Genomic DNA, 20,751 nt, shown 5'->3' with positions numbered 1-20,751 from the left:
GTTGTAATGCATGTTGTATGCATGTGTAAATGAACATCCAAAACACATAAAAAGTTTTCAACTTTTAATTTAAAATGGTGTAAACTGAATGGCCTGGCACATAAACAGCCATCTATAAGATAATAACGCAGTCCACATATACAGCAATAGTGACAAACACTGCACTTAAACGCAGGTAAACGTTTTTTAACATTTTTTAAAGGTAAAAGTGATTAACATGTTAGCTCTCAGGCACCATCTCGCTGGAATATGAATTATTTCAGGTTATAGGATTTCACTCTAAGAGGCAATGGGCAAGGATAAGGAACGACAGGAGACCAAAATCTATTGACATAAACGAGCTCAGATGTTGCCTTTTCATTCACCCTCTTACTTTGAAATCAATACGACTCTGTCTGTGTAGGTAGATTCTATTCACATTCTCCTCTCACCCAGTCTCCCGGAGAGCCCGTGGCGGGCTGGAGACTTAGTCAGCAGTCTGTGAGAAACAGTTTCAATTACACAGAGTGCTTTTAAAATGAGGGATGTAAATGCATTATAAAGCTCAACGCTGATGTATTCACTAATAATGACGGCATCACAGGAAGCCGGCCATAATAATCCCCAATGATGTATAGAGTAACTGATGGAAGCAGAAATGGAAGGGGGCTGTCATGTGATTGATTTCTCCTTGAAATGAACTGGCGCTGCTTTTGAGTGAGGAGAACTGGGGCACATGACTTTGTGACACGATGACCCTGTGACCCCTGCGCTCTGGCACATCAAGTACTGTCAGATGACAGTCTCTCTGTGTGTGTTCTTTACTTCTGCTCCAATAACCCTTCAAAGTCATCTTGTGACAGGAAATGATGATGTTCAGAAGATTTAAGGAAGGCCTGCTTACCTGAAATAGCACGACCTACACTCTGATGCTAACCTTATTAACCTGTTGTGTCCGTTGAGTGCACAATCACCACCTCTTGCTTTTGGAGCATCTCAAAATATCACTGTGCATATCAATGCAAAGAGCTAATCTTAAGCTAAACTTAAAGTCGCTGGCACACAGCAGGTCTCAGAATGTAAGATGAAGTGAAACCCACCTCAGGGATCTGCCTGTGACTGGCTGCAAACATTTTTTTTTTTTTTTTGCAAACAGTAATCAAATTGTAAATAGTCACAATATAGATGTAGAGGCTATCAGAGTGACACTGAAAGGCTCAAAATGACATCTGTTAAGACATGCAGAATCCAAAATGAGCTCTCATAAGTGACTGGATTAGAACGCTCTATATGCCACACAAATATAGTACACCACACAGAAGACTCAACAATTAGTTAACATGTTGCTAAGGTCTCACAAGGCAATATTCTAACAACCACGAAACACGTACTGCAAATACTGAGTCCATTCAAAAAAGAGAGATTTTATATTGATACCTTTTAGTACTAAAATGTATTTCATTCTTAACAATAAATCATTAAATTAAATTATGAATATTAAGCCATTTATTTGTCTCAAAGATACTTTTGAAAAAAAAAAAAAAAAAAAAAAACCTTGGTTTGAATCTTAAAAAAGAAAGTGGTTTCAAAATTAGTCAACACTATATCCTGTTATTTTATGCTTAGGAAGGCATTTGAGAACCAAAGCATAAGAACTTCATATTTTTCTTAAGATTTTTGAGAATGTGGCCCCAGATCAATCTCATTTGTTAATGAATGGCTTAGTGTGATTTATGATCAGACTCAGATTATTTTATCTGTTTTACCGATTCAATTATATGGTCACAGTGGTTCTTAAGGAGAAGATCACTATGAGCTGGCATTGTATGGAAAAGAGCTGCATGACGATTTTTCCAAATTTCTATTTAAGTATACATTATGAAATACACTCAATTGAATGTCCTTGAATTGCACTGAGATGCTTCTGGTGTTGTAAGTCACCAGTATCTCTCTCCATCTCTAGCTCCTAATGAGTGCACAGCTCATTTCCTACTCCTTGAATGCCACAAAGTGAGAGGGATTGTAAAGTAGCTCAGAAAGGACAACTACTTTACAACTAATGACAGAGTCCTAAAGAAGACAATTCTGGGTAAATTGACTTTGACCCCAGTAAAACTCCTCAGGATTAGTTAATTGCTCCAATTAGGTGATGAATGTGAACACTTAGACTAATTGTCAGTGGGGTATGTGCTTCTCCAGTCCTCATGGGATCTTCAAGGAGCCTGAAAGGAAAGCGCCTTGTATTGAAGTTTTAGAAGGCAAAGTCATTAAAATGGGTCCTTGGAGGGTGATTATCATCACATCAGATTTTCTCTATGTGAATTTGAGTGAAAAATTAATGACCGCTCTTAATGTGCTTGTCTTGTTTAGGTAGCAATAAACCTGTTGTTCTGATGAGTCCTGTTTCCCTGGTTAACTACATGTGTGATAGGATTGTTGTATTTGTCAATGCGGCTTCTCACCAGTGTGACCTCAGGTTTTTTTAATCGCACCATTGAGAAATTAAGACCAAATTGGTCGCACTCTAGAGCCCTGCATCTTGTTAATTTATTGTCAACCAACTATTTGTTTTTTCTTTTAATCAAAGCTTCCCCAATAGTTAGTCATCCCATCATCTTTTGACTATCTGTATAAGTGTACAGCCACTTAGGAAAGGTCGTTCTGACTGACATTAAAAGTGACCAATCACAGTCAATTTTTTGTGTTGACATGCCATTTAGAGGCTAAAACTAAAACCTTTTTCTTTTCTACTATATTTTAAAATGTAGTTTATTCTTGTAATGCCAAGTTGAATTTTCCGCATCATTCCTCCAGTCTTCAGTGTCGTGATTATTCAGAGATCATTGCTGATTTCCTGCTCAAGTTATCAATGTTGAAAACATTTGTGCTGCTTATTATTTTTTGGGAATTGTCATCCTTAGATGAATATAAAGTTCAAAAGAATATTTATTTTAAATGGAAATCTTCTAGAATATTATAAATGTCTTAACTGTCATAAAACATTTGCAGAACACCGACCTGCCTCTAAAAAAATAAAATAAAATTATATATATATATATATATATATATATATATATATATATATATATATATATTAGAGATATCAAGCTTTACAAATATCTGTTTGTGGACATTTAGCACTGGATATTTGCTACTAAGAGCCTCCAACAAAACAAAACAACATATCTTTCAAAGATCTGATGCCACAAAACTGGACATTTTTGGCATGTTAGGTAAATAGTTGTTCCCAGAAGCACTCCGTATCTTGTAAACAGGACTTCTTTTCCAGACAGACTGGTGTACCCAGTAGAACAGCGTCAGCCAATCAGATTTCAGCCAGCTCTTGCCATTTTTCTGTGCAATATGCATCAGACTGTCAGTGTTTGTGGGTGGTTCATTGCCATGCTGTCTGAGGCCTGACATCCTACAACTAAGAATATCTTGAATTTAATTCAGAATGTTTGAACATTGCACTCGAGTGCCTTGAATACTAAATATTATGTACTTCTAGTCACTAAATTGCAGCAGTCAGTTATTTAGAAACCTTTTACGACACCATAAAAGAACAATTTGGTGTACAAACCATGAATGACCATTGAGCATTACCATGCCTTACGGGCCCACATACATCTCTGTTTCTATTACCGTCTCTATTCAAACAGTAACTAACTCTGTTCTCTATGGATGTCAGCAGCACAACTTTGCCTTATGGGCCTTGTACTGATGGCAGCGGCTGCTCCCCTGATTAAATTCATCATCTTTATTACAGCGCCGAGTGCATGGCCTAGCATGGCTGACTGCTCCTGTTGCCCATTGAGAGCATTCATCTGCACTAACGGGGGCAGGGGTTTACGCTTGGTCTGTGCATCAGCCTGTGAGCATCACGTCTGCTTCACACAAATGCATCGCTCACAGGTGACATGCCAGGGCCGGTCGCACGTCTCATATCTAAAGGCCACTGTATCCTTCAGAGCGAGAAGAAACGACTCTCTACAACACTGACTATTGCAAGGGGCTTCAAATAATGTCTATGATATACACTTGCATTTGCTAAAGGATGAATTGTCCAATGAATCAATGGATCCTATTCACATACACTAACACTGTAATTCTAGCACTATTTTCTTTTTTAGTTAAACTTTATTTTGATAGTCCACTTTAGACATTCTACTACCTATAAGTAACTTTGCAACTAAATGCCAAATGATTATCATTAAGTTGCAACTACATGTCCACTAACTCCCAGAGTAGACTGTTATAGGTTTAGGGTTAGCAGAATAAGTCGACATATGCTTGCAAAGTTTTCTTACTCACACTCTTAAAAATTGCTGTTAATTTACGTCAAAATTTTAACAGTATAAACCTGTTATCTTAAAAAGCAGTGCTTACTTGTTTATTTACGTTCTGTGAAATGACGTAGATAAAATTTAACGTTATTTTACCGTATTTATTGCACGAAGGAAAGAAAACAGTACTTAACAGTATTTTGGGAACAGAAAGCTGCAGCAAGCACATGTGGATTTTCATCCGTCTTTATATTGTGATTTAACCGGTGAGTGCACCTTTGCCTTGCTCCTTTCACACAAAATACATGTTTGCAATTGCAAATAACTGTGCAAATAACTGTGATAATAGTGGATGCTGAGGCTGTAACTGTTTTATATGTCCATTTCAGTGCTAAAACCGTCAACGTGCCAACGGCATCATAGATTGGAGCTGGATTCATTCAGATATCCCCCGATTACAAGGTGAGTTTAATCAAACATGATATAAACTCTTCTGCAAAGTAAGCCTTTAACACAATAGCAACGAAGTAATATTTATGTATCTGTAACACGCTGAAATTATCGTCACCTCGTTTCCTAATATTAGCTTGCTATCTTTTCATATAATGCCTAAAAGTGTATAATTTGTACATAACTGTATTCCGAGGGAAGTTTTTCTTTAATAGTGTTGGCGTTTTGTTTCTTTAATGTTGGCTGTATTTTGGATTGCTTCGATCTAAGTTGGCTTGATAGAATAAGTTACAGGATATAATAATCAGTTAGAATAATTCATTTTTTTTTTTTTTTGTCTTGTTGGTTTGTATTGCAATGTTACTTTACCCAGTACATTAGGACAATGGCAGTTTTATTTTTGTGGAGATTTTCTTTTGTTATTGAGATTTTTTGAGTTACGTTTTTTCGTGCCTAAAGACTGTCCATTTTGACTTGTCAGCATGTTTGAGTGTCAGTTATGTGGGCAGCAATGCAGTACTCCAGTGGTCTATGTGAAGCACATGAGGATTCACAGCAATACCCCTAACTTGTATCTTCATTGTTGCATCCAGGACTGTAACAGGAAATTTGCTAAATTAGCAGCTTTAAAATCACATCTTTACAGACAACACAATGAGTGTGTGGTGGTGCCTAGATCACATTTGTACCCAGCAGTAGACCTTGCATGCCATATTGACTTGTGTAGTGTCAAATGTGATACACTAACTCAGTTTTATTCCCATCTTAAAGTTCACATTAAAGAGGGACGAAGAGTGACATGCCCCTTTAAGCAGTGTGATCAATCATTTTCAGTGATATCCACCTTTACCTCTCACATATCAAGGAAACATAAAAATTCAACAGAGGTAAACCTAAATGAATCCATTGTTGCCACATCACTTGTGACTGAAGCTGGAAGCTTTCAAGATATTGACAGTGATATGACATCGGGAGAACATACTGGTGTAGTTGGAAATAGTGAGAATTTGGAGGTTAGTCCAGAAAATATTGATGAGACATTATTTTTGAAGAATCTTGCTCTCTTTTATCTGAAATTACAGGCTAAGTTATTGCTTCCATCTTCAGTCGTTCAGACTATCATTGAAGACATGCAGTCAGTTTATGATGTCAACCAGTCACATCTACTTTTCAAACTAAATGAGAAATTGGTTGCACTTGGGGTTCCAGAGGCTTCCATTAATGATGTCATGGACAGTCTGAAAGCAGATGATCTCTTAAGAGCATGTAATAGCCACACACTAAAAACAGACCAGCGCAGGAAAACAGTGTTCAAGAACAGTTTTAATTATGTTGAACCTATGCCCATTTGTCTAGGACATAACGAAGCTGGCAAAGAGTGTTTTTTACAGTATGTCCCTGTAAAACACACGATTGAAGCCCTTTTTCATTGTGAGACTGTGTGGAAGCAGTACAGAGAAGTTCACAGCCGTATCCAGTTGAAGGATATTTTTGAAGATGTGTGGGATGGTGAAAACACCACAAAAAACTTGGCCCAGACAGAAAGATCATCTTTAGGCTTGATACTTTATCAAGATTCATTTGAAGTTGTTAATCCCCTGGGGTCAGGAAAGAAAAAACACAAAATACTAGCTATGTATCTCACACTTGCAGACCTACTGTCACACAACCGGTCAAGTATTGACCAGATGCAACTGGTTTTTCTTTGTAGAGAACAAGATTTCAAGTATTTTGGTCAGGAATTGGTCATGGGATGCTTGATGAAAGACCTTCAAGACCTTGAGACTAATGGCATAATGCTACCTGATGGACAAGTATGCAAAGGGATCTTGCGAGCCATTTGTGGAGACAACCTGGGTTCACACAACATCGGAGGTTTTCTTGAAAATTTCAGTGGCAGTAGGTACTTCTGTCGATATTGTGAAATTGACAAAGATGTGTTTCACACAGATCCTTTGTCCAAAGCTAACACTCGGACACCAGAGTCATACCAAGAGCATGTTCAGAACCTTGAGGAGCATTCTGTTCATAGTGGAGGTATTAAATTTGACTCCTTATTCAACAGCCTTTCTATGTTTCATGTATGTCAACCTGGGTTGCCTCCGTGTCTTGGGCATGATTTGTTTGAAGGTGTTGTTGCCTCTGATCTTGCATTGTGTATCCACCATCTTGTCACAGTTGACAAACAGTTCACTTACACTGAATTAAATCGGATGATTGATCAGTTCCGATATTTAGGTAATGATGCAAATGACAAACCTTGTGAGGTGAGGCCAGGAAGTGATAGACTGAGTGGCCATGCTATGCAGAACTGGTGCTTACTAAGACTGTTACCACTGTTGATTGGAGAGAAGATTACATCTCCTGCTGACAATGAGATATGGCAACTGGTGTTACAACTAAGAGAAATTGTGGCATTGATTTGTGCACCAGCAATTTCTGCTGACCAGATAGGCTATTTAAGGGTCCTTATTGAAGAATATTTGCATTCCAGAAAACAAGCCTTTCCCCATCATCGGCTTAAACCTAAGCATCATTACATGAGCCATTATCCAGAGCTCATCATTCAGTTTGGTCCACTTATTCGTTTGTGGACTATGAGGTTCGAAAGCAAGCACACATATTTTAAACAGTGCACAAGAAAGCTGCGTAACTTTAAAAATGTGTGCTCAAGCCTTGCAGAAAGACACCAGCTTTTACAAGCATATCTTAGTGCTGGCAATCTCTTCCCACCATCAATTGTAATAGAAAAGGCAACTGAGTTTTTTCCATGTGACTACAGTGATAGCATCAAGGAATCAGTAGCAAATTATGATTTTGGCCCTGAAAATACTTTGATTGGTCATGAAGTAACTGTAAAAGGAACCAAATACAAAAAAAACATGTTTGTTGTTATCAGTAACAATGAGGATGGGCTTGAAGTTGGTAAGATTATTATGATACTCAATCATAAAAACTCTGCAGTCTACTTCGTCGCTGAAAGGTATAAGGCTTTGTGTCTACATGATGTAGGTGTTCACTGCATCACACCAATCAAGGGCTGTTACTACTGTGTGAACCAGGAGGACCTACTGGATTATTACCCTCTACCTCAGTATGCAATTCATGGCATGGCACTTATTGTTCTTCACCATTCTTTTCCCTCTTTGTAGTGCAATGAGCATTGTGAATGAAGATCTGAGAGGTATCATCCTCAGAACGTTGCCAACAATTTCCAAAGACACTCTACAGGCATTGATAGACAAGCTATTAAACTCTGGTCTGGAATCTACACAAGACCTGAAATATGTGAATCAAGAAGATATTGCTGACCTACTGCCGGCCATTCAATTACGGAAGCTTCTGGAAGCATTTAAAAAAGGTAATAAGGATTTAAATATTACAGTTTTGCAATATAGAGTTAATTCTTAAGCAGTAGCTCTGACTGGCCTTTTTTAATGGAGTAGTTCACTTTCAGAAAAAATATTTAAAGATAATGTACTTATTCCGTTGTCTTCCAAGATGTTTGTGCCTTTCTTTCTTCAGTTGCAAAGAAATTATGTTTTTAGAGTAAAACATTTCAGGAATTATCTCCATATAGTGGACTTCAATGGTGCTCGCAAATTTGAACGTCTAAAATACAGTTTCAATGCAGCTTCAAAGGGCTCTAAACGATCCCAGCCAAGGAATAAGGGTTTTATCTAGCAAAACGATGGGTAATTTAAAAAAAATAAAAATACTTTTTAACCTCAAATGCTCATCTTGTCCAGCTCTGCCATGCACATGCGTGTTTTGTGTAATCCCGGTCAATACAGTTAGGGTATGTTGAAGAACTCCCATCTCATTTTCTCCTACCACTTCAAAATAGTTCTACATCTTTGCAGATTTTATTTTAGAAAATGACAGATCATTTCACTATATAAGACCCTTATTCCTCGACTGGAATCGTTTAGAGTCCTTTGAAGCTCTATTGAAACTGCATTTTGGACATTCAAACTCGTGAGCACCATTGAAGTCCACTATATGGAGATAATTCTTTAAATATTTTTCATTAAAAAAAAACAATTTCTTTACAACTTAAAGAAAGGCATGAAAATTTTCGATGACAACAGGGTAAGTACATTATCTGTAAATATTTGTTCTGAAAGTAAACTTCTAATTTAAAGCTTCTAAGTACAGGAAAGCTATTTCTTACTTGTTTTTCAAGTATATTTGATTATTTCCAGGACTTCCTGCATATTTCCCAGTTGTCTTTGTACTAATGGATACTGATAGTTGTAAATAGTTGTAAATGTACATTGTTCTAAATTTAGCATGTGACCTGCAAAATTTGATTTATTCACTTGATTTATTTACAGGCCTTTGAGGCGATAAATTTTTTTTTTCTTCTTCTTCTTTTTATTATAATTTTAAACTTGGTTAATCTCATATGTTAGTTGCCTCTGCTTTACCTATTTTAGAGACAGAGATGGTCACTTTGGACCTACAAATTCTTACTTCCCCTACACCATCAGTCAGCTCGCCTTCAGTCCTTCCTTGCTCCAGTGCATCAAGTGGACTCTCAAATCAAGAATCTAGCAGCTCAGAAGACTGCGGTCCATCCTCCCAAATCAAAAAGGCATGGCCAGAGACATTTCAGATTCCGTGGACTGCAATGCCTATGGACATTCGTTCAGCAGTGGCTGATGGCAAGAGACCTTCACCAGCAGCACGGCGACAAATGGTCAGAGTTTTGGCAGATGAGATGAGGAAATATGAGCTAAACCCAACACGTGGACAATGTGTCACAGTATGCCGAAATATCATCCGCCAGTATCCTCAAAGTTTTGCTGATCTCCGTGACAATGGTCAGGTACTAGGAAATGGTTATACCTCACTGTTAATTCAAATTAAAAACCGAATTGAAAATCTGAACCGCACCACCAGCTTTCGCCAACACCGTTCATCTGGTGATGGACTAAAGAGAGGTCCTACTGATACATATGGCTGCACCAGATTCCAGCCTGATCTCCCACCAGAGGAGACAGATGAAAGTGTAGAGCAGAAGCGTCAGCGGCTGGAGGAGATATACCGTCGAGATGGAATAAATGGGGTTGAAAAAGCAGAAGTTAGGCAACTTATGGAAACAACCTTTTGCCTCCAGCGGCAGCAAATAAACATATTACCATCACCCACCATCGCTGATATAAGAAAGCAGTGGCCATACCTTTTCACTCAGAAAGGGCTTTATGCTCATTTTGAACTTCTGACTGATATCAAAGTTATGCGTGCACTTGAGCTTGCCATGGAAGAGTGTGGAAGAGCCATTGTGGAGTTCTTCAGCAGCAAACCCACCAATGCAGATGTCAGGACTGTCATTTCTCTGCGGCCAGACCTCGAGCTTTCCTTCTGCATCATCCAACTTCTCATGGCTCACTTCTCTGAGACTCAGGAAGGGCTGATACTTTTTGCAAATGTAAGATTTTTGTTGTTGTTGTTTATTTTCCACCATGGCATGGTAGTCCCACCAACTGAAATAGACATGCTCTTTCCTAATTTAAAAATTAAAAAATGCATACAAGTCATTATTGTTAGTGTATTCTGTCTCTGTGTCCTGATCATTGTTACTGTTTCTCAGGCATCTTCCACTGCAGCTGATGTAGAAAGGACACTTGAACTACCTTCAACTCCTCGACTGATACTCTTTGGTATGTATAGAACTATATGAATGTATAGTCTATTTTATTACATAAGCAATTAAGGATGTTTTTCCTGTATTTCAAAAAACATGGTAAATGCGTCTGTACAACACTGAAAGGGACAGGTCACACAAAATAAATATTCTGCCATCTTTTACCCACACTTATGTCATTCCAAGCCCTTAAGACTTTTATTCATCTTTGGAAAACAAATGAATATATTTATACAACTCTTTCAGCATTTTTGTTAATCAATTGAAAGATTGAAAAAAAAAATGATGCTTCAAAAAGTTTCATAAAGTTTTTTTTAAATTGATGAATTTTATTAGTTTATTTATGTATAAACATTCATCACTGAGCATACACAGAGCAAATAAGCTCAAACATGCTTGCTTGATGTGAGGTTTGTTCTGGTCTGTCAGGCTAGCACGTTTTGAGTTTCCATTTACGCTGGATTTGACTGGACTTTTAATGGATGAACAGAAATGATGAAAGAATATTAAAAATAGTTTCATTTGTGTTTTGAAAATTAAAACTCTTTGAAAGTGAGGGGGACTGATTAATTACTAATTTTTTTTTTTTTTTTAATCCTTCAACTGTATAGAGCAAAAATAATGAGTTAAATAAATCATAAAAAATGCAGCAACTATTTCACAATACACAGTATAATGCACATGTTGACTTCAGTGTCTGTCCAGACCAGTCCACAATCAGCATTTTGAAATGTATATGTTATGTTAAAAGAACAGGGCTTTGTGACTAGGTAAAATCATTTCAGTTTCCCTTGCATTTGTTTGCAATCTGGCAGTAGAAAATTTGTGTTATATGACTGTCTGACATTGCTTTTTCTTTTAAATGTTTTAGGTGAAAAACCAGGAAGCTGCATTCATAAATGGATGATTAGTTTTGAGGGGCAAATAATCTGTGAGGGCATCCAGCCAAGTTTTTTGTCTGGACTTGCTGCTGTGTTTTCAACTTTCTACAATTTCAATGTGGAGTACCAAGCTGAGGCTGCATCCACGTTGGAATTCATTCAGAGGTTAGATGCTTAGATTCATATGATAATTTCTATTCACATTCTTGTTATGAAAAATTTACCCACACTAATTCTGAATGTATGCATTTGTTTTTCAGGCGCTTCATTGGAATAAATCCTGAAAAAGGCACCAAGGGTGGACAAGTCCTATCAAAGCGGACAGGGAAGGTCGGCCACAGAAAAAAATCAGTCAACACTCGGGTTGCCAGTCTACTTAAGAAACTAATGGACTTTGAGTGGGACTTCATATAAGTGAACTTACTCATCCACTGACATACCACACACACACCGTACACATACTCTTCACACATGACAAAAACATGTTTTTAGTGTGTTTAGTCGCACAATTTTTTCAGGTGTTCATTCTTGAATACCTACATTTTGACTTCATTCATCATTGAATTCTTTCTTCATTCAGTAACTCTTATTCACTAATAATTTAGTAATTATTATTCTCTCAGCAGTTCGCTGAGTCACTCATTTAGTTTTTTCAAATGTTATGTACATTTTTTGTTTATTCAGTTAAACGAAAGCTTATTCTGAGGCTTAAGTTTTAGTCATTCCACTTGCATCAGCCACTAATTTTGAGAATATTTTGTGATTTAAAGTGGCTTTTTTTTTTCAAGTTTTCAAGTTTTAATAAAACAAATCTGAAGTTACACTTTGTGTTGAATTTTATGTTTCAAAGGCTATATCTGTATGTTTTATTAAAACATGGTTTAATAGCAAGACTTCAAAGGGGTAATTCCTAAAATCAAAGAAATATCTAGAAAAATAATTCCACCTTTTTTTCTTAGCAGTCCATTTCTCAATATAATAACATATTTGTAGTTTACAGTTAAAAAAAACATCAACTAACTGTTAATGCTTTTGACAGTAATTTATTGTTAATGTATAAAATAACAGTTTTATGCTGTATTTCCAAAAACAGTAACAAACTGTAAATTTCAACAACAGCAAGACACTGTTAATTTAACAGTAACTTGCTGGCAACTGTGCTGCCAGTTACTTACTGTTTTTTAACGGGACAATTTTTAAGAGTGCAGTATGTTGTATGTTGTGGACCCATCAAAATAAAGTGTTAGAATATATTTAGCATACAGTCTACTAATACTAATACAGTCTACTAAAGACTGCTAGTTGACATGTAGTTGCAAAGTTACTTACTGTTTACTTACTGTAAAGTAGAATGCACTCACTGTTCTGAGAACTGCAGAAATGAGGGTACATTAGAAATGCATTTATATAATTTTAGTTAGTAACTAGCAAAAAAACAATAAACAAAAAACAGCTATATATATATATATATATATATATATATATATATATATATATATATATAGTACTGTGCAAAAGTCTTAGGTCACTAGTATTTCTATGTTTTGCTGTAGTGTTTCAGTCTGGATTACATTTTTTGAATGGTAAATCATTGCAAACCCACTGGAAATATACATTGGTAATATATGTTGAAGGTCGATTAAACAATTTTCCCAATCAGTGAACTGACTAAAAATATATCGCTCAAAATGTTTAGTACACAAGTTCACATTTACATTTTACATATAAGAACATATTTGCTTCAGCACAAGCTCTAAATCCCCCTTGGATTATTTAATTAATAACAAAATGTAATGTTTAATACAAAACAGTAAGCAGAAATAGAGACGAATTTGGTGTGGTGGATGGCTGATTTATTTAATTTTTTGTTATTTCAGAATACAATTAATCATGTCCCCTGACCTGCATGCAATTCTGTATTTTAATGGATTTTCCTATCACTAAAGCAATTAAAGCTTAGTTAGTTGGAGGTTTTTCTCAGCAATTAATTCAAATAATTTTATAGATAAGCATCCCTAGTTTTAAATGTTATCTGCCATTCAAATAGTTTTTTTCATCCAAAGTGTCATACAGTAGTCTACTAGCTACAAGGACAGTCCCCATGGAGCAACCCAGGGTAAAGTGAAGTGCTCTAGGGCACAATAACAATAAAGGATCCCAGACACTCCATCAGTATACAGTGCACTCTGTGACCTTTGAAAATCCTGATAATATAAACGGCCTGGCTCTACACCCACTAAATGAGCACCATCCCAAATGTTCATTAGGGAAAAAAACAGATACCAATAATACCATTATAGCAATTTATGAGAGGATATAACAGTTTGTCTATATCTCTAGTTTCAGTAGATTACAGTAATCTAGAGTAATTTACAAAAATTAACAGCGCTCTCATAGTGATAATGACAGCAATCGCCTAAAATCCAAAGTGCTCCCAAGCTACCGTTTGCATCCGATTATGTGATATTACAAACGAGAGTGTAAAATGAATGCACATTATGAGATGGATGCAAGCCGACACAATCGCACACATTCACACACTCTCATCCAAACAGAGCCAGATTTGTTGGATATTACAGCACCCCACAGGGAATATCACACATGCGGTCTCACACAGCTACTGAGCGATCGCTTGCCGCGATTATTGAAGATGCCACAGATTTTCAACACTTTCAGTTCATCTCTCCATTTTCATTCTCACAGATCCGTGCAGAAAAAGAGTTTCATGTATGATCAATGTAGCGGTTCAGCATGGGCGGAAGACCATAATTTACCTTCTCTGCATCATTCTAGAACATAATAGAGCTGAGCTCTGCAAAAGCTGATGATTTAGCCTTGCTTTGGTGATGGTTCCACTGTAGCGACAAAGCTTCTGAAATTACAAAGGATTATATATATAGAGAGATGTTGAAGCACGCAGTCTGAGTTGCAGTACTGTAGCACGACAACAGGACATTCATTTCTCTATGAATCCAGAGAAGCACATTTTCTGATCTCATAACCACCAAAGATCAAGACCAATTGCAATTAGTTTTCTAAAAGGCATCAGAGGCATACATTAGCATGCTCCTAACATGCAGATCTGAGCAGTGTGTCCTGTTTATCAGAGGTCAGGGCTCAGTTCTGCAATGGTTCAATAGAGGAAGTGAAACCGACTGCTCAGTTCACTATCCTGAGCACAAGATTAACTCGCTGTCTCAGTCTGACGGAGTGTGTGCTCCCTTGACAGCGTTATTAATTCAGATTGGCACAAGCTAGACTGTGACAAACCCATAATGTGTGGTGGAGGAAACGACTCTAACTGGCATATTACTCAAAAGGATTGCATTAAACAGCATGACACACATCTACGCCAGATTCTCACCAACTCTCTTTATAAAAATCTGTGAAAACTCACAACGTGAGTCATACTTCGCAAGTGAAACGCAGAATATTCTTCATGTTGGCAGGTAAGATCAGCCGCATCGCTCTGATTACATGGGTAATGTTACAGGCGAACATCATCGGCTTTATCCAGAGAAGAAAGCTAGTTTCGACCAGAGGGAAAGGCTGTAAATGTGAGTGACAAGAAATAAACAAGAAAGCGACTGTGAAACTGCTGCAATTCACAAAGCACAGTGTAAAGCCAGGCCGCAGGCCCTCCCGGGGGGCGTATGATGGTGTCCGAAATGCAAGTTTAACGGGATAGTGTGTAAAAGACACGTTTTGATGGATTTCTAAACTGACTTTCGTATTGAAACTGACATTTTAAAATGACATCACAGAGGAGACATTAGGCTTACGTCACTCCACTGTGATTTGCAGATGAATACGATCCTCGGGTGTTTAACTGTGGATGCCAAGGGACTGGAATGGCATGCTGGGCGCAGATGATTCACCAGGCGGAAAACAGTTATTTGGGACTGTGTGTCAGCGATTATAAACCTACCAACCTTCCTAACTTGAGCGAGGGAGGGTGGCAGCATTTAAAGATTTCAAAAATATAACGACACCCTCTCCCTCATACTGTAATGAGAAAGTAATGATGAGTAATGAGTCGGTAATGTAGAGTAATGTGTGTAATGATGGAGAATTATAAACGTAATTTAGAACTTAGGTTTGCTCAAGAGGACCTAAATTATTACAAGCACATCATGATCTGAAATTACGTTTGCTTTGTTTGACAACTGTTTTTTTTTTTCAACAGGTTTTCAATTGGCAGGGAAATTCCGTAAAGCAAAAGAAATGAAAATGCATGTGTTAAATAGGCAAGAATATTACAAAACAAAAGAACAATGAAAATCAGTCTACAATGACAGAATGGCCTCTGCGTTCAGGAATAAAAGGAACTTACTGTAAGAAGGTGGTTAGAGAGAGGGCCCTCTATGACAGGCGTCATTTAGACAGACAGATAGACAGACAGATAGATAGATAGATAGATAGATAGATAGATAGATAGATAGATGGATAGATAGATAGATAGATAGATAGATAGATAGATAGATAGATAGATAGATAGATAGATAGATAGATAGATTTAATTTGCATTAAAGGCCCAAGGCTTTATATATAATATGTATAAAACAGTCTGAAAGAGAAAAAAAACACAGTTTGGGGAAACATCTAAACCTTATTAAGAACTTTATAAAGTTTACAGCAGGTGATGATTACAAGGTTTCTAAAAATAATTAGTCAGGAGTCCCTGGTGCCACACTACATGCAATTCTCACCCTAAACCACAAATTACTGAGTGGTCTACTACTCAAGAACAACAGTTAAACTATGTCATACTGTATAAAAAGACTATTTTGACAAACTGAGCCTTGTAAATATTGATGTTTTGTACTTAGATAAAGCAAAAAAAAAAAAAAAAAAAAGGTTTGAGGCTATTGTTGTGTGTGCTGTTTTACATACAAATGTTGGGCTTTTTTTTAATAGCCTACACTTAACTACTGGCTTACACATACTGGGCCATTATGTTGGGTTATTTTGGTAAACAACAGGTCTGGTGCTCACTATTTAAATAGCACCGGTCCAGAAGAAGAGGTGTGACAGTCAGTTTCTCTCGCTTGTGTGGGCTCACTCACTACCGGAAGATCAACTTTCTCTGTAAGACCAGTCGAACCGATGAGCTACAATAGTTCAATATCGACCACAGTTGTAAATTTCTAGAATTCTACCTGTGTAGACTGGTTAATTTAGAGTTTAAATGAGAGGGAGTTTACTTAGGCTACGAATTTTATTATTATAATTGTATTTATTTTTATTTATTTATTTATTTAGTTAGGTTTTTTTTTGTCTCAGAGTTAACAACTGTCTTTCAAATATTAGCCTAGTGAAACTGTCAAATGAACCTATTGCATAACGGTCTTAATCACATACATTTTTTATTATTAATATTAATTAATAACCAGCAGAACCACTGTGAAATCATTTCGCAAGCCACAGGTCATCGCCTTGCAACGGAGAAGTAGCGATGCCGAGTGGGAGCGTAAACTTAAGCAGCTCTTAAAGCAAAACTAAAAGGCTGTACGAGTGGTATGTTTGGCAAAACAAGGATGAAGATCTGACATCAAACTGACAACTGACGATGTAAAGTGTTACTGTTAACCGCTTTGCCCTAAGCGCGAACGACCGCGCTCCGTTTCCAGCACCGTTCGGTGGGATTTGACGGACATTACCTTCGTCGAGAAGCCGTTCGAGGTGGTTGAAGATCCCGCAGAAGTTGGGCAGACTGCTCATCAGTTTCTTATCGTTCATGAGCTGCATCAGATAATCTGGGGTCGGCTTCGGCTTCTCTTTCGTTTCCATTTCCCCCACCATATTCCACAGAAATCACCACCGACGCCCCAAAATAGACGGAAAGAGTCCCAAAATAAATAAAGGCTTGGATATAAATAATAAATAAAGCAAGTGAAGAAGGCAAGTGCCTGACTCGTCCGCGGAAAGGGCTGCTGTCTCTGTCTTTACGCACAATCCGCTGCTGCAATAGGCTGCTACGGCAATTCGGGAGATGACAGTTGTTCAGGGCAGCTGATGAAATGAAATTAAATGAACCAAATGAAATATAAACGTGTGGAGAGGGAAGCCAGGTCTCCTTTCAGAAACAATTCCCGATAAATCCCACAAGTTTCTCGCAAAGGCGACTCCCGCGTGCCCACTGCCCCTTTTAAGATTTATTTTAGCGAGAGATGTGTCCTTAACTTCCTCTTGTGGCGAAGAAAATGCACCCTTTCCCCGAGTTCCCCAGAGCTTCCTGTGTCTTGTCCGTCTGTGTATGCGTGCAGCACTAGAAACGTCTGTCCCTCCCGTCTCTCACGCGCAATAAAGGCGCTTTCTCAATGAGATTGGCATTCGGTCCTCCGTTACCGACCAGCTCCTCTTGCGCTCTCCCGTCACATGATCACACTGAGTCCCAGCAGCAGAAATCAGACTGTGGGAGGAGAGAGAGAGAGAGAGAGAGAGAGAGAGAGTCAGAGAGTCTGTACATTTCAAAAAACAATTAGCCCATTTTAGACTCGTTTCTGTAATATATGCATCTGGCGTATTGCGATGAATGGCTTCACATGAACTATTCCATAGAGATTCGGTTTTCTCCTATAGTGCTGTCTATGCTTTCTCCAAAACGCCTTTTCTATACACTTACCAATTACCAGTTATCACAATTTCTGTGTTTTCAACGTGTTTTCGTTTACTCTCCTTCTGAGAAGATACGGTTTGTTTTCATGCATAAAATAAGACGAATTTTGAGCTGCACTTTCATAAAATATGTCCATAATATGTGCTGCTGCATATTCCAAATCTTATAAAAGTCATGCACTTAATAGGTTTCTGTGAGAAACAGACTAAAGCTTAGTTGCTGGATTCGTTTTGTTACACTTTTTTATTGTGCGTAAAGAGCAGCCCTGGCAGTCTACCAAATATCTCCATTAGGGTTTCATGAAAGAAAGGTATTCTAGTGTGCAACAACATGAAGGCAAGTAGGCCTATCATTTAAAAATAAAAAAAATTAAAATTAAGTTTAATCTCTCTTTAAATTCTACCTCTGCAAGCTCTGTCCCCATTGTTTTGATGTGTTTGTGAGACCGAGTGTGTGCTGTCACATGGGTCTAATATTAAAAGACTCATTTGTCCTCTTTTGGCAAGCTGGATGGGAATAGTGAAGTAGAAGAAGTGCGATTGACTAAACACCGGCACAGATCAGATCGTACCACAATGGTAAAGAAGAAAACAAGGCATTTATCTCAATTGGACGACGTTTTCTGCAAAAACACAATGCGGATGGAGGCTAATGCTTTGTCAATATGTGACAATACTCAACTAAAGCTAATGCTATGGGAACAACTTCTCCCTCTGGATTAGAGCACTTTTTAATTGACATTCTTATTGTCCCTGTTGGAGCAGCATAAGAACAGCACAAGCAGAAAGCTATTACAGAGATTTGAAGTTTGACGTGCTACATTTTCATTCCAAGCATTCATTCTTTGCATTAATGCAATGGATTCGATTTTGCTAAATAAACGCTATGCCCTAGTACCACACTTTGAAATGGCAAACATGTGCAATTTCACAGAGAACTGAAGTTATTTTCCCACACATAATTTATGACTGCTTGAATCCCTTCATTACTATGTTTATATAAATACTCTAATTGGCCTAATGGTTTTGTCACTTCTTTTGTTATGCAAAGTGGTTCTCATGCATGGTGCTGTTTGGCTTTTAGACACATCCATGAAAGCAATGTTCTAGTCGCCGTTTGACGTCACTTTGGTCCATCACTCCTATTCACGTGAATGAAAAAATTATAATAAGAAGCACGTATAAGAAATAGCCGGAAAACAAAACGAGGGAGAATGTGAAACAACGCACCAGAGGGCTGAGGAGATGAGGGTAGAGAGGGCTGGCGGCCCAGTATCTGACAGCATGGAAACAAACGACCCACCAGAACAGGAAGGGATTGTCCAGGTCCTGCCCAGCACCTTTTCATCCTTTTGTAATGCCGGGGCTTTCACATGCAGATTGTCTTGGACGCAGAGGCCTATGTCAGGGCGCCTTGCCCTCCTGACTACAGAGAAAGGGGTGTATTTACCCCTCACCACTTCTTCAGCGAGAACTGCCCCTCCACCCCGCTGCTCCCGGCTCTTTCGCTTGCTCTCCAAATGACGGAAGCCTTGTTTGAGAGTAGAGGAATTACGTTAATGAATGCATTCCTTCACACATGCACCCCGAAACCAGGCAAGCTTGTCTCTGTTTGGTTGAACCAGGGAACAAGTGCACTGTCGCTCTCAAACCTTCGCCTTTTATTTCATTCTGGCCCCCTCTTTTTCACTTGCTCCCTCTCCTTCAGATAGTCCAGATCCCCTCATAAACCCCCTTCTCTGTAAGTGCATGTAACCAGTATGTGGGTTTGAGCCGAACATGAAAACAGCCTGTAAACTGATGAATCCAGACACAGTCAAGGAAAAGAGGCGCCTTCCCTATGGAATGCACACTTTTGAACATATATGTGAGGAGTAATTTGCCAAATTGACCTCATTATTGCTCAAAAATGGACGGTTTTAGCATAATACGAATGGTAAAATACTTAATCCCTTTAAAATCATAGGTTGATTTGATCATATTTCTGAGAAATGAAGCTCATTTACTCATCATACCACAGTTAACACATTTCCCTAATTTGAGAGTGCATACACACAGAGCAATAGAATAAAGTGTGTTTGAATTATGTCATATCTCATACTTATTAAGGTTTTTCCTCAAATGGTTTATGAAATGTTTATTCATGATTTACAGACAAATAGGAGCTCTGCTATGGAACTTTCCTAGTGTACAGTTCCACTGTGAATATGTTGATATTGCATGTTACTGTGTCTATAAAAATGCACATGCATATTTTACATACTCAGAATAAGCATAACAGCCCTCCAGAGAGCTGAAAACTATTACCGGAATAGGAGCAGCAGAAGCTTATTTAAATATAATATCGCTTGGATTAACTTAATGATTAACATTTTATAGAAAATATTTAGGAAATCAATGTGATGATGTGTCTTCTATAAATGTGAAGAATCTGTGCAATTATAGTTTTTTGAAGCCGGAGTGCATTACATTTAATTCAGTCATGAATGATTGAATGCATTACTGAAACAACCATGAAACATCAATAATAATTTCCATAACCGAGCTCCAAGGCTCATTTCCAGTGCGAAATGTCTTATCGAACACATTACTAAATTTGATCATGTTCCACAAAATAAATCGGTCATTAGTTCCCATGGCAGCCCTGTGGCTCAGTGTACATTGAACATCCATGAGCAGATCCCTAGCTGAAAGAACGGGCCACAAAAAGCCCGATCAGGTTGTCTCCAAGTTTTTTTGCTGGCCGAGTCTTTTGTAACTTGAATCCGCTTTGTGCTAATTTGACGCGCTGCAGAGATAAAGGGGGGAACTCATGTTAGTTTCAGCATCAGAGGATCGGAATGTGGGCCATTTAATGCAGGAGTCAGACAATTCCTCTCGGACAGAC

At 37.9% G+C, this 20,751-nt stretch overlaps 3 protein-coding genes across 6 annotated transcripts in view; 2 read left to right on the top strand and 1 right to left on the bottom strand.

Moving 5' to 3' along the window:
• LOC113057248 (protein quaking) overlaps positions 1-17,648 on the bottom strand; it is a 122,172-nt gene extending 104,524 nt beyond the window's left edge. For 2 of the 4 annotated variants that reach the window (XM_026224494.1, XM_026224495.1), the window contains exon 1: positions 16,907-17,648. In XM_026224494.1, coding sequence (XP_026080279.1) covers positions 16,907-17,048 — 142 coding nt within the window. In that variant the 5' untranslated portion in view covers positions 17,049-17,648. The remainder of the gene's footprint in view (positions 1-16,906) is intronic. The other 2 variants (XM_026224492.1, XM_026224493.1) reach the window with 1 other exon arrangement.
• Positions 4,395-7,894, top strand: LOC113057246 (uncharacterized). The gene is made up of 2 exons (XM_026224490.1): positions 4,395-4,531; positions 4,655-7,894. The coding sequence occupies exon 2, from the start codon at positions 5,198-5,200 to the stop codon at positions 7,865-7,867; it is 2,670 nt and encodes an 889-aa protein (XP_026080275.1). The 5' UTR covers positions 4,395-4,531; positions 4,655-5,197; the 3' UTR covers positions 7,868-7,894.
• LOC113057247 (uncharacterized) lies at positions 4,528-11,972 on the top strand. Its single transcript, XM_026224491.1, has 6 exons — positions 4,528-4,727; positions 7,868-8,076; positions 9,155-10,149; positions 10,312-10,381; positions 11,237-11,411; positions 11,507-11,972. The coding sequence occupies exons 1-6, from the start codon at positions 4,642-4,644 to the stop codon at positions 11,658-11,660; spliced, it is 1,689 nt and encodes a 562-aa protein (XP_026080276.1). The 5' UTR covers positions 4,528-4,641; the 3' UTR covers positions 11,661-11,972.
• Positions 17,649-20,751: the final 3,103 nt, after the last annotated feature.

Source organism: Carassius auratus, chromosome 38 (genome assembly GCF_003368295.1).
Source record: "Carassius auratus strain Wakin chromosome 38, ASM336829v1, whole genome shotgun sequence".
Classification (NCBI taxonomy): domain Eukaryota; kingdom Metazoa; phylum Chordata; class Actinopteri; order Cypriniformes; family Cyprinidae; genus Carassius; species Carassius auratus.
Note: the sequence above shows the minus strand (reverse complement) of the source record. Positions and strands in the feature narration are given on the sequence as shown.